Source organism: Perca fluviatilis, chromosome 21, assembly GCF_010015445.1.
Source record: "Perca fluviatilis chromosome 21, GENO_Pfluv_1.0, whole genome shotgun sequence".
NCBI lineage: Eukaryota > Metazoa > Chordata > Actinopteri > Perciformes > Percidae > Perca > Perca fluviatilis.
Window position 1 is genome coordinate 5,955,669 of NC_053132.1, and position 13,680 is coordinate 5,969,348.

Genomic DNA, 13,680 nt, shown 5'->3' on the forward strand with positions numbered 1-13,680 from the left:
CATAAACCTCATTAGCTCTTACCAGTGTATCTCCGTGTGTTCTTCGTCCACAGCAATCCCACCAATCGGTCCCAAAACGTCCCAGTTAGAGAATGCCCTAAACATATTCTTTGTAAATCTTTCCAATCATTCCCTTAAATGTGATCAAAACTTGCCATATTCATTGTCTAGCTTGCTAGCTCGAAGGTTGTTGTTGTTGTCCCGAATCGAATGGAGTAGTTTGGTCCAGACTACATCAACCCCCGACCTCACAATCACAATACAACACGTTGCTACAGTGTTTGCACGTGTTATCAACTGGTATTGCTAATAATGGCTAACCTGGCTAGAGTCCCCCTGCCACTGTTTTTACGACCTATAACGTTAACTGGAGGACGATCAACTCGGGTGTGACGTCATTCCCAGTTCTGAATTTTGAGGTAAATAGTACGCGGCGCCATACGCCCATTTCCAGTCTGCCTCTCCGCTGTCAACTGTCCAATAAAGGAGAAAATGCCAAAAAAGAATCTTAAAAAAGACAAATCTTACCGGACGTCTTTCAGTACTTTTTTGATACCAAGGTTTGATACTCTGCCTTTAAATATAGTTATGGAACAATTAGAGCAATCAGATGATCTAAATATGTTTTCTGTGCAGTGACAACAGGGAATTAGCAAATATAGCCAATCACATTTAAAAAAAAACATCATTGATGTGGATGTTTAACTCTCTCCATGTGCAGATTCTCTGGAAGCCTCCACAGCTCCTCCCAGCGGTAACTCCAGCGAGTCTCCCACCCCGACTCCCCCTTCCTCCCTCCCTCTGCTTTCTGCCAATCACGAGGTGCAGCATGTGGAGGTCGAGCTGCTGACCCCTCCTCCGGCTATAATCGGGACGTCGCCCAAAACCGGCATCATTCGCCGCACGTTGAAGTACTCAGAAACCGACCTGGACGCGGTTCCGCTGCGCTGCTACCGGGAGACGGACATCGACGAGGTGCTGCTGGCCGAGCAGGAGGACGCCGACTCTGCGTTCGGGAGTAACCGCAGCGTGCAGGGCACCTCGGGGACAGGCAGCAGCCCGCTGGGGGGTCTGGCTTATGGCAGGACGGATGGGGAGGAGGGAAGGGGAGAGGGGGAGGAGGAAGACGAGGAGGAGGAGGAAGAGGAAGAAGAAATGGTGAGCTGGGCCAGTGTGAGGATGCAAGGAGACAACAGGAAGCAGCAGTACGCAGCTCAGGAGCAGTCAGACGTGTTTGGTCACGTTCTGAAGAGGTGAACATGAAACACACTCACTGTCACACACAAACCGAAGAACCGATGAAACACACACACACACACACACATAGTGTGCATTTCACTATCTTTGTGGGGACCTGCCATTGACATAATGCATTGACCATCACAACTAAATGCCTAACCTTAACCCTTACCCTCACCCTAACCATAACCTCATTCTATCCCTATTCCTAAAACCAAGTCTTAACCCTCAAACTGCCCTTTAAAGTTGTGGGCTCCAGCATTTTGGCCCCAGAAAGCTGTCCGGACCCCACAAATATAGTGTATTCCCGGTTTTTGGACCCCACGAATATAGTAAAACAGGTACACAGAGACACACACACACACAAACACACACACAGACACACAGTGACACACAGAGATACACAGACACAAGAAGGATTTTCCCCTGACCTACAATTTGATCCTCGTAACCTATTTTTCAAGTAGATTGTAAACAGAGATTAATCGATTAGTTGTCCCATATTAAATTAATCGCCAACTATTTTGATAATTGATTAATCTGTTTGAATCATTTTTCATTAAATAAAAGTAAAGATTCTCTGATTGCAGCTTGTTAAATGTGAATATGTTCTAGTGTCTTCTCTCCTCTGTGACAGTAAACTGAATATCTTTGAGTTGTGGACAAAAGAAGACATTTGAGGACGTCATCTTGGGCTTTTGGGAAACACCATCTACACTTTTAACCCTTGTGTTGTCTTCTCTGGTCAGAACTGAAAATTGACACATTTTTCTATGCTTTTTTCAACATTTTTCTATGCTTTTTTCAACATTTTTCTATGCTTTTTTAAACGTTTTTGTCGCTTTTTAAAACATTGTTAGTGCCTTGTTTGACACTTTTTTTAAAGCTTTATTTTGCTGTTTTCTAGGCTTTCAATGCCTTTGGTCGCTTTTTTCAATGTTTTTGGCACTTTTATGTCATTTTAGTCAACATTCTTTGACGTTTTTTAAAATATTTTAATTAAATTTTGTTGAAAGAAACCCACATTTCTTTTGAAAAGGGGTCAGTTCTTGACCCGAGGGTTAACAGCACAGCATGTCCTGACTTGATAGAAAATACAGTTGAAGTCTCTTTTTCTAGATGTTCCCACATTTCATTTTCTTCATAAACCATTTTTGTTGCAGTGTTTCTAAAACCTCCCTCTCTGTCCAGACCAATGGAAACGTTTTTTGACAGCCACCACCCGGCCCTGAAATCCCCCATCCTGGTCTCCGGTCCTCGCTGTGCAGCAGAGGACACCTTCAGCCGCCACTTTGAGAGCATCATGGAGTCTCACCGAGCCAAAGGCACGTCGTACAACAGCCTGGACAGCGAGGAGCTGCTAACCTCCAGCACCCAAACCGTCCTGACCTTTGACCTGCCCACACTAACCCCCGCCATCCATGGGCCGGTCTGCCAGAGCGCCAGGCAGATTGTCCAGCTTAGCTTCGCCCCGCTGGCACACGACGAGAGGCCCAGCATCTCTGACTCTATCTTCACCGTGACGGGGGACTCGGACGCCACCAGAGCCCCCTCAAGCGAGAGGCTGAGCAGCGGTTCGGACGACACACCGCCCAAAGGGCGAGGGTGTTCACAGCTGGGGAGCAGCTGGTACAGCAACCCGTCTTTCTCGTTACCAAGGTGAGTTAGCACCATAAAGACATGATTTCTCAATCCTAAGCGGGATGGATAAGCACATAAGAAGCTGTGTCCAGACTAGTTTAACGACAGCCAGACAGATTATTTTCAGAGGATGGAAATATGAAGGGGTGCCGTCAATCCAGGGGTGGGGGGAGATGGCTGAGATGGCTGAGAAAAACGTCAATAAAGGGTTTACCAGATTAGATGTCTATACTAGAAAATGGGGAAAGCAGCTGAACTTTCTGGAGGGCTCCGGTCTGGCGAGGTCGGTGACTCGAGTCTGTTCGGTGTGTCCCGTGCCGTCGTCCGTCCGAGGGGCCGTCGTCCTTCATTTTGGCCGATTTGACGTGTCTAATCGGTGGGGGCGGGCACTGCCAGCAGTCGGACTGAAATGACCCGTCTGATTGGTGGAGTGCCAACCCGGAAATGGGAAGCAGAATGAGCGTGACTAGAGTCTCTCAAAATCTGATGAAAATCTTTTAAACTGACCTTTGTTGATCTGAAATGAAGACAGATTCAGCAACTGTATATACACACACACACACACACACACACACACAGACAGACACACACACACACACACACACAGACAGACACACACACACACACACACACACACACAGACAGACACACACACACAGACAGACACACACACACACACACACAGACACACACACACACAGACAGACACACACACACAGACAGACACACACACACACACACAGACAGACACACACAGACACACACAGCCTATTTCTCGCTTAAAACGTTTTCAGAAACATGTTTTTCGGTGAACTATTTTAGTCCAATATGAGATCGGATTCTGAACGAGCCGCCATGACAGTCTGTCTTTGAATTTCTGGAGAAACCAAACCCACGTGACGCGTTCGTCCAATCAGCTGCCGGTTTTCATTTTTGGGCAACAATACAGATTAGCGCCGCCTGCTGTAATGGAGACATATTACGTCTTGTCGCTTCGGTGTGTTCAGAGGAACTTTTTGGTCCAACTCGGGGAGACTGATCAGCCCGACTGGCTTTTCTGCCGATGGATTGGCCGTCTGGTCGGTGTGTCTGCAGCTTTAAGAAGCTTTGTGCTGGCGAGAGATGTGTATCATGGGCTCATGGTGTTGTCATTTATACATACTGTATGTTCATTTGGTTTATTGTCTATTTTGTTACTATTTTGTTGAATGGTCTGGATTATTGTAGTCACACTGTCAACTTTTCTTGATTGTAGTGAGTGTAGGGTGGGTAGTGGTGACGAGGGGAGGGGAGGGGGGGTGTTCATGTTGTGAGTTGTGTGTTTTGTATGTTGCTAAAAGATGAAAATGAAATGGAAAATTGTGTTAATCACAAAAAAAACAAAAAGAATGATTTCCCCAGTTTTTTTATGGCTTCATCTTGCTAAATTACATGATTGTATTTTGAGGATAATCTTCCACTCCCCAGTGTTCTGTCTAGTTAAAGCAGCCGACAGTGTTGACAACTGAAATGCAGGCGACCTGCTCTTCAGTGATTCACCAAGAATCTGAGTGACGGAGGATCTGGGTCATGTTTGTTGTTGCATATCATTCTCTGTTTTCTGTTCATCTCCACTCTACACTGAAAAAGGGCAAGTGCAATCGTCTTATTAAAGCAACACTAACTGGGGATTTCCACCGAATGCAGAACGCCTGCGAATCTGCTGCGCTGCGTGTCGGCTCGCGAATTCTTGTAGAATATAACCACAAAACCACCACCAGTTAGTTTCCATCCAGAGGAGTAGAGGGGAAACAGCTCTGTGCCGTGTTTTCAAGGTGTAGTGCAGGGAAATATGATCCGCTGTGAGCACGGTGGATTTTATTTTGAAAATTAACCGGATGTTTTATTTTGTTTCTGTGCTCGACTTCCTGTCATGCACTATCTGCCCTGTTCTGAATTGCTGCGGAGCTCTCCGGCGTCCGGCAAAACTAGAAGCTCTGAGTATCAGCTCCGGAGGGCAGCGGACCGCCGGAGATGGGACGCAGTCGGCACGCAGTCAGTGGAAATACACACACTGACTTTAATGGAAACCTATTGACTCTGCCGCAGTTCCAGAGCAGATCCGCAGATGTTCCGCAACCGGTGGAAATTAGCAGTAAGGGCGTTTTCACACCGACAGCCTTTAGTTCGGTTGAATCGAACTAGAGTTTGTTTGCCCCGCTGGTGTGTTTCGTTTGGGTAGGAGAGAACGCGGCAATCGAACTCTGGTGCGCACCAAGAGCGGACCAAACAAGCGTACCGAGACCTGGTTGAAGAGGTGGTCTCGTGGTGGATCTGTAGTTCGAATGAGACATAATGAGACATTACGACAGCGTTAATGGACAATTCCGCTTCCAACCTGTAGGGGGGCCGAAGCGGGAAAAGTGCTTTAGTGTTGCTTTAACGCCATCACACAGTAGTGTCTATCATAGATAATGAGTCTTCTAAGTTTCAACGTGAGTTGAGCATGTTAAGTCTTATTCTGTATCTCATAGACACGTCTCTTTGCATTGATTATAAGGCTCAAAGAAAGACACAAACTTACACACATAGAGATGTTCCAGTACCAATTTTTCCAATACCTGAACTTGCACATCGGCCGATACAGAGTACCGATCCGATACTAGCAGTATTGTATAAAGTAGTTGAAAGCAATACTTGAGTAAAAGTACGTTAAGTATGTTACCTTAAAATGACTTTGGTAGAAGTTTAAGTCACCTTTTTAGAATATTTACTTAAAGTAAAGTCTTAAAGTATCTGATATTTCCTGTACTTAAGTATCAAAAGTAATTTTCAAAAAATTATTAAAAGTAAAAGTTAATAAACGGTGATTATGAACTTTATTGTGGCTTCCTTATAGTGAAGCAGAATATTCATGGTTTCCACACCTTCTTAAACATCAAATTCAAAAGTCTGACATCAACAAGGAGAAAATCAGAAACAGAATTAAAAATATTTTTGTGGGGAAGAATCTTTCACTCCCAACGTACAGAAACATATATATATACACACAATATAACGGCCTACAAGTCCAGCTGAAATGATGAGACCATTAAACACACAACCAGTTGGATCCTTTACACTTTCTAAAATGGGAGGATTTTTCTGCATTGAGTACTTTTACTTTTAATACTTTAATTATATTACATACTTTTACTTAAGTAACATTTTCAATGCAGGACTTTTACTTGTAAAAGATTCTTTTTAGAGTGTGGTATTAGTAAAAGGATCTGAATACTTCTTCCACCAATGTTAGCAAGTAACAGCTTATTAGTAGTTGGTTAGCTAACTTAAATGATTACTTTGCATTGGTAATCATGCTCACAGAAAAAACACAACCTGAACCAGGTCTCATGTCAGCCTGTTTCCTTTGAATGAAAAGTTCATAAACTCTTAGGAAGAAACATCATTAGCAGTTCAGCGTTAATGACTGTTGTCAGTCTCCAGATGAATGAGAGTGCAGAGCACTGCTGCAGTGCTATTCTGGAGCCCAGTAGCTTTAGAGGGAAGGTCGCTAGAAGGCTGCATGTGGTCCCTCTGCTGTGTGTGTGTATGTGTGTGTGTGTGTGTGTGTGTGTGTGTGTGTGTGTGTGTGTGCGTATGCGTGCATGAGTGCATGTGTGTGTCTGTATCTGTGTGTGTCACTGTGTGTCTGTGTGTGTGTGTGTGTGTGTGTGTGTGTGTGTGTGTGTGTGTGTGTGTGTGTGTGTGTGTGTGTGTGCGTGTGTGCGTGTATGAGTGCATGTGTGTGTCTGTATCTGTGTGTGTCACTGTGTGTCTGTGTGTGTGTGTGTGTGTGTGTGTGTGTGTGTGTGTGCGTGTGTGCGTGTATGCGTGCATGAGTGCATGCGTGTGTCTGTGTATCTGTGTGTGTCACTGTGTGTCTCTGTGTGTGTGTGTGTGTGTGTTTGTGTGTCTCTGTGTATGTCTCTGTACCTGTTTTACTATATTCGTGGGGTCCAAAAACCGGAGAATACAGTATACTTGTGGGGTCTGCACCGCCTTGTGGGGACCAAAATGTTGGACCCCACAAGGTTAAAGGGCTGTTTTAGGGTTAAGACTTGGTTTTAGGGTTAGGGTTAGAATTAGGTTATGGTCAGGGTGAGGGTAAGGGTTAAGGTTAGGCATTTAGTTGTGATGGTTAAGGTTAGGGTAAGGGGCTAGGGAATGCATTATGTCAATGACTGGTCCCCACAAAGATAGTGAAACAGACTTATGTGTGTGTGTGTCTCTGTGTGTGTGTGCGTGCGTGCGTGTGTGTATCTGTGTGTGTCTTTGTGCATGTGTATGTCTCTGTGTGTGTGTGCGTGTGTGTGTGTCTCTGTGTGCGTGTGTGTGAGTGTCTGTGTGTGTGTGAGTGTCTGTGTGTGTGTGAGTGTCTGTGTGTGTGTGCGCGTATGTGTGCATGCGTATGTGTGTGTGTGTGTGTGTGTGTGTGTGTGTGCGAGTGTCTGTGTGTGTGTGTGTGCGTATGTGTGTGTGTGTGTGTGTGTGTGTGTGTGTGTGTGTGTGTGTGTGTGTGTGTGTGTGGGTGTGTGTGTGTGTGTGTGTGTGTGTGTGTGTGTGTGTGTGTGTGTGTGTGTGTGTGTGTGTGTGTGTGTGTATGTGTGTATGTGACAGATGGCTGCCGCAGTAGCAGTGAGGGACTCACCTTGACTGTCAAAGTCCCAAAGACTCATCTTTTAATTCTCCACAGACTCCCTTGCGAGAGACTTGATTTTATATCCAGAATCCTTAGTCGTTATGTAACATTCAGAATATTCCTTAATAGCAAAACAGGAGCTCTCTTGATGCATCTTACATCTTCCTTCCCACAAGATAACTGGGATGATAGTCGGTTATTGTGGGGAAGTGATAATCTACAATTCTTATGTGTGACGCTGAGGTAGGCCGGCTTCGTGAAAGTCACCCTAACTGTGACAGCACTGCAGAGGCAGAGCGACTGCACCGGGTCACTCTGTTGCATTGGCCACTAGATGGCAGAAGAGGGTAGTAATCATCCTGGCAGGTGCTTTTTTTAATAATCTAATGCAGGTGGGTAACTGTAAGCAGCAGGGACATAACAGAGGTATGTCTGTGTTTGTGTCTGTGTGTGTGTGTGGGAGTCACAGAACGTCTCAAGTTTAATGAACAAATACTCTCTAAAAGGTTACAAACTGTTTAGCAGGTTCATTTTGCTCTCTTCTCTTCTTATTGAGCGTCTTTAAACATAAACTCACACATTTTTCTCCCCGCTGCCTGATAAAAGTCTTTATATTAAAGCCAAATCACACTAAACTAGCTCAGGTAAATGTTTGCTCAGCAGCGATCTTATCGCACTTTTATAACCGGCCCGACTCCGGCGGCCCCGGAGCTGTGGAATCCAGGGGGCGAGACGACGAGAGAAATATTTCTGAAGTTCATACTTTGATTAAAGTTGGAATTTCACTCCCCTCCCGTGCTCCTCCTTCTCTCCCTCCTTCCCTCACTTCGCCCCTTTTCAGACAGTCTGCACCACTAGACAGTGGCTCATTGTGCAGAGCTGCCCAGTGGACTGAGAGGAGGTTTAATGATGCGGGGATACCGTCGAAGCAAGAGGGCTGACACGGCACGAGGAATCCTCTCAGGACCTCTCGGATCCTGATGAGACAATGCAAACAGGTGGCAAAGCTTAAATCTGAGTGCCAGCTTAATCCTTCGATTGTGACCAATCAGTGCACGGCCTTTGAAAAGCAAAACTAAAGACCTACTTCTTTAATATGGCTTTTAATTGAACTTCTATCTATTTATGTATCCGTCTATTTATGCATTTTAGTCGTTTTTACCTCTTGGTGTATGTCAGTTTACACCAAGTTGGAGTTTGTATCTATTTCTAATCTTGCCTCTGGTGTTTCCTCACTGTAAATTAATATTTATGACCGATTTTCCTCTGCTCCTGTTTTTATTTTTTAGTGACTGCTGTTCTTTTATTTGCTACAGAGCCACGGATGGCTTTGTGTGATTTTTTTGTGAAGCACTTTGTGTTACGTATTGTGTGTGTGTGAAAAGTGCTATACAAATAAAGTCTGATTGGTTGATATATTGATGCAGTAAACAGACTCCACAATGGACTCAGGCGCTGACAAAAGGCCACCTTTTCTCTCCCCTGGGCAGGAAAGAGTTGAAATGCACACACCCAGCAGGTATATCGCTTTGAGTTTCAACCTGACACCTCGTATCTTTGTTTTCTCCGTACGTGTGCTAAAACGCTCCCAACAGAAACAAGGTAGATGAGAATTTGTACAACACCCAGAGGATGGATAAATACTGAGTGTGTGTAATTGGAGATTCAAAGAGAGAAAGAGGGCTAGGAAATAAGGGTAGGAAAAGGAAGGGAGGGGGGGGGGGGGATTTTTAGGCAACAGACAAGCCAAGTTTCATGCCATACTTCGAATCCAAGGTCAGCAGGGGACAGGGAGAGTTTACACAGTGGAACAGGGTGGGAGAAAAAGAGAGAGAGAGAGAGAGAGAGAGAGGGAGGAGTGAAAAAAGGGAACAACAGCAAACAGACTCAGAGAGAAAAAAGATAGAGCAGGAGAGGCACTGCAGGACAAACAGCTCTTTTAATTTGAGGGGGGAAGGAAGCTTGCTGTGAGGATCGAATGACAGAAAAGACAGAGGGAGAGTGAGAAAGTGAGAGGACAGAAAAGGGCTGGACCCACGAAGTCTCAGTTTGACTCAGAACAGAGCAGAGGAATGTCAACGTGTGCGGGCCTCGAGTCGGGACAGACTACAGGTGTGACTCTGCGACGGTGATGCGTTCAGGTAACGAGGCCGTTAGGAGAGGAGGGGTCGGTCGGGTCAGCGGTCTGAGGCGAGGTGGCCGCCAGGGGACACCGTCTGTCTTCTGCTGCCATGGCTCAGCTGCAGTCGGAGAGGAGAGGTATCGGTCGATTAGGCGGTCAGACCACAGGTAGGTCCCTCACCCAGGAACCTGTCTCACCTGTCTGCGTATGTTTATCAGAGGATTTGAATACAAAATATAAACCGGGAGGAAAATTCAAATGATCTTTTTAGGTGTCGGGAGGCATGCAGAGTGTATTTGCAAGCCTGTTTGCTTCATTTTAAAACAGTATTGATCTCCCAAAGGTGTCAGTATTAAAGCTGCAATAGTGAGATGTACACTTACATTTTGTGTTTTCTCTGCACTCATCTTAATGTTAACAAGACTGAAATATCTCAACAACTATCACATGGATTGCCATGACATTTTGTACAGACATTCATGTTTTCCCAGAGGAGCCGAGTGACTTTGGTGATCCTCCTACGTTCCATATCGCCTCCATGATGTTGACGTTTTGTGCATTTTTGTGAAATTTCCCAACACCGGGCTTACAGATACGATGGCCGAGACGGTTCAATGAAAATACAAAAGCCACAACACAAACGGAAGAATCCACAAGACAAACGCAAAATTAAGCCACAACACAAATGCAAGGAACCATGTTTCACTTACTTCTCAAACATACAAGAACTTTCCTCATGCTCATCCGCGGGCTCCCTTTGTCAACAGCACGCTCACTTCAGTTGTCGCTTATGTATTTGTGTTCATCCGTCTCGTCCACTGTATACATTTATCTTTCGGTAACAGTTCCACCTCGTCGTCGCTCCAAGATAATACATCCCTGCTCTTACTTTTTCACCGTTGTTGTTCTTTCTCAAAAGTATTTTCTGTATTTTCAACTTATACAAATTCGTGATTTACAACCGCAGAGTAACGTCAGACTATCTGCTTCCTGTTTACACCGGCACGCACATGCCCAGTGTGTGTGTGAATGGTCATGTGATACGTGTTGTCAGGCGTGTTAATACGGACGCAGATTAGTTCTGCTACTGGGGCTTAAACTCTTGTGTGGCCAGAAATCGGGTTTTTTTGTCTCCAAATGCCACTTAAAAAGGAAAACGTAGTAGTGTAGATGTAGCTTAAAGGAACACGCCGACTTATTGGGAATTTAGCTTATTCACCGTAACCCCCAGAGTAAGACAAGTCCATACATACCCTTCTCATCTCCATGCGTGCTGTAACGCTGTCTGACGTCTCCAGCATTAGCTTAGCCTAGCACAGATCCTGCAGGTAACTGGTTCCGCCCAGCCTACTGCTCCCAATTGTGACAAAAGTGACAACCCCCCATGTTCCTATTTACACCAACATGTTGTATTTTAGATCATTAGCGTGTACAAAAAAACGTAACATGAGATACAGCCATCTTCTAACCGTAAACAAACCGGGAACTATATTCTCAGACAGGCTTGCTGCGAGCATATCACTCCGCCCAAGTACTATATTCTTCCACCTGAGAATATAGTTCGCGGTTTGTTTACGGTTAGAAGATGGCTGTGTCTCATGTTACGTTGTTTTTTGTACACGCTGTGACTCTACAAATCACAACATGTAAATAGGAACATGTTGGTGTTATTTTGTCACTTATTGGGAGCAGTAGGATTACTGGAACCAGTCACCTGCCTGTTCTGTTATGGGCTGATGACGCTGGAGCCGTCAGACAGCCTTACAGCACGCACTGAGATGAGAAGGGTATGTATCGACTTGTCTTACTCTGGGGGTTACGGTTAATAAGCTAAATTCCCAATAAGTCGGCGTGTTCCTTTAAGATGCTTTTAGTAGTCAATCTTCAGAACATTGTAGTTTTACCACGACAGACCAACGTCAATAACATCGGCCGTCGCATAATACCGAGCCGAGTATAAGTGCACTCAGTTCTCTGAGCACTGTGGTTGTCTTGTCCTAAGTCCTTATGACTCCTCCTTCACATCTTTCCTTGACCGTATGGCATTTTCCAAACTCTACACACAATTCCCAAAACTGCACACACAAAATGCAAAATGTCTCACATCTCCTTCAAAATGAAGCATTTGCATCAAATGGCAAACACTTTTTTCATGATAATAGTACATTTTTGGATATACCATGTACACACTGTTGTTCTAAATCTAAAGCTCTTTTGTCTTTCATAGGCTTATATCTACATTTAAAATGTTCTAGAGAGAAAGTAATCTGCTGAGAGTGGCAGTGCACTGTAAAAAACAATGTAATGTTACAGTAAAACAGAAAATATTGATTGGGCAAAACCTCACATTTGTAAGAGTAGCACAATGTTGTATACAGTAGCATGAAACAAGAAAACAAAAGTACAAACATATGTAAACCAAAGGTATCATTTTTAGAATAACAAATGTGTGTTTAGTTGTGTGTGTGTGTGTGTGTGTGTGTGTGTGTGTGCGTGTCTGTGCGTGCTTGTGTGTCGGGGTGGGAAGGGGGTAATTGTATGCACTTTGTGCAAAACAAAGTCTGATTGATGTGTAATGCTGAAATAGTCATTAGATAGTTGCGTGCAGTATGGATGCCACTGTAAAGCTACTCAAGATGGGCTTCTCTCATTGGTCAGTCTGTGGTTGAGCACATGATGAATAAGTGTGGCCCTGATCTCATCATAGATGGCTCTCCTTCTTTCTCTTCTTCCCTCCTCCTCCTCCTCCTCCTCCTCCTCCTCCTCCTCCCTCTTCGTTGTTGTCCCCTGTCTCTCCCTCCTCCTCCTCTTGCTCTCTGTCTATTGTTGGCATCCATTGTTCAAAACCTTGACCTATGTATAGGCCTATACTGAATCAATGATTGGTTAGTGTTAAGTTATGACATAATGTGTTTGCAAATGTGAGGAGTGTGTGTGTGCCCTGGTAAATAAGTGTAGCATTTTGATTGGTTGTGTTTAGAAAAGGAAAGCAAGTCACTTCCTGTTAGATTTTTGTGTCTTAGGTAGAGAATTGTGTGTAGTGTTTTGAAAGAAGTGTTTTATGCAGTTGAAAACTGAGTGAAAGGCTGAGAAATAGCTTATGGTTTTGGAGATTTGCTGTGTAGTTTTGCACGTTGAGTGAGAGGTTTCAAAAATCGTGTGACATGAAAAGATTTTGTGTGTAAGCAGCTGGAAAAAAAGTGTAAGATATTTATGGTCCCAGGATGATGAATCCTAATAACTTGACCTCTTGACTTTTCATGTAGCGCCACCAGCAGCTTGACATTCATGGTTTTGGAGTGAAATGTTTCAACAACAATTGGATGGATTGGGATGAAGAACATACATTCATGTTTCCCTCGGGATGAAATGTGCTGACTTGGGTGATCATCGGACTTTTCATCTAATTTAAATTTGTTTATGACCAAATTAATGACATTCCAGCCTTAGCAGTACTTTGGGGCTTCATACTAATTAGCAGCATGCTAACACACTGACCTAAGATAGTGAACATGGTAACATTATAGCCTGCATCAACATGTTAGCATTTAGCTCAAAGCTCTGCTGTGCTTAGAGTAAGTCTACAGCCTCTCAGTGGCTGGCTGACTTAGTTCTTGTTCTTCTGTGTACTTTGTAAATCCAAAGTTGACCATTGAACCCTCGTAGCCTTCTTACCCAGTCAGCTTGTGTTATTAATTACTGTTTGCTCTGGTGTGATTTCACCCGACTCATTCACAGTGTAAGGATGTAGAAGCGTGGGAAGCAAAGCCCTGGGACTGTGGGTTTTCTTGGCGTGTTCCTGGCGTGCTGTGAAATCCAAATGAGAGCTGTGCTTGTTCAGGAAGTGTTTCTTGCTTTTTGGAATTTCAACTCTCAGCTGTTGAACTGTCATTGCTTTATATCGGCCCGGCTAACGTGACCAGAATGGTCGCAAAGCTCTCGACGGCGTCACGTCGAACTCTAAGTAACTGAACTCAGAGACCTCGTTCCTGTCAACCAGAAGCCAGAAAAGTAGTTC

General features: G+C 44.5%; 1 protein-coding gene across 4 annotated transcripts in view; it reads left to right on the top strand.

Annotated features, from left to right (window-relative positions):
• Positions 1-13,680, top strand: part of LOC120551191 (PH and SEC7 domain-containing protein 1-like) — a 95,826-nt gene that overhangs the window by 32,328 nt on the left and 49,818 nt on the right. For 3 of the 4 annotated variants that reach the window (XM_039788415.1, XM_039788417.1, XM_039788416.1), the window contains exons 4-5: positions 722-1,253; positions 2,431-2,898. In XM_039788415.1, the coding sequence (XP_039644349.1) occupies positions 722-1,253; positions 2,431-2,898 (1,000 nt within the window). Of the gene's footprint in view, positions 1-721; positions 1,254-2,430; positions 2,899-9,375; positions 9,830-13,680 lie in introns of those variants that run through there. The other variant, XM_039788418.1, reaches the window with a different exon arrangement.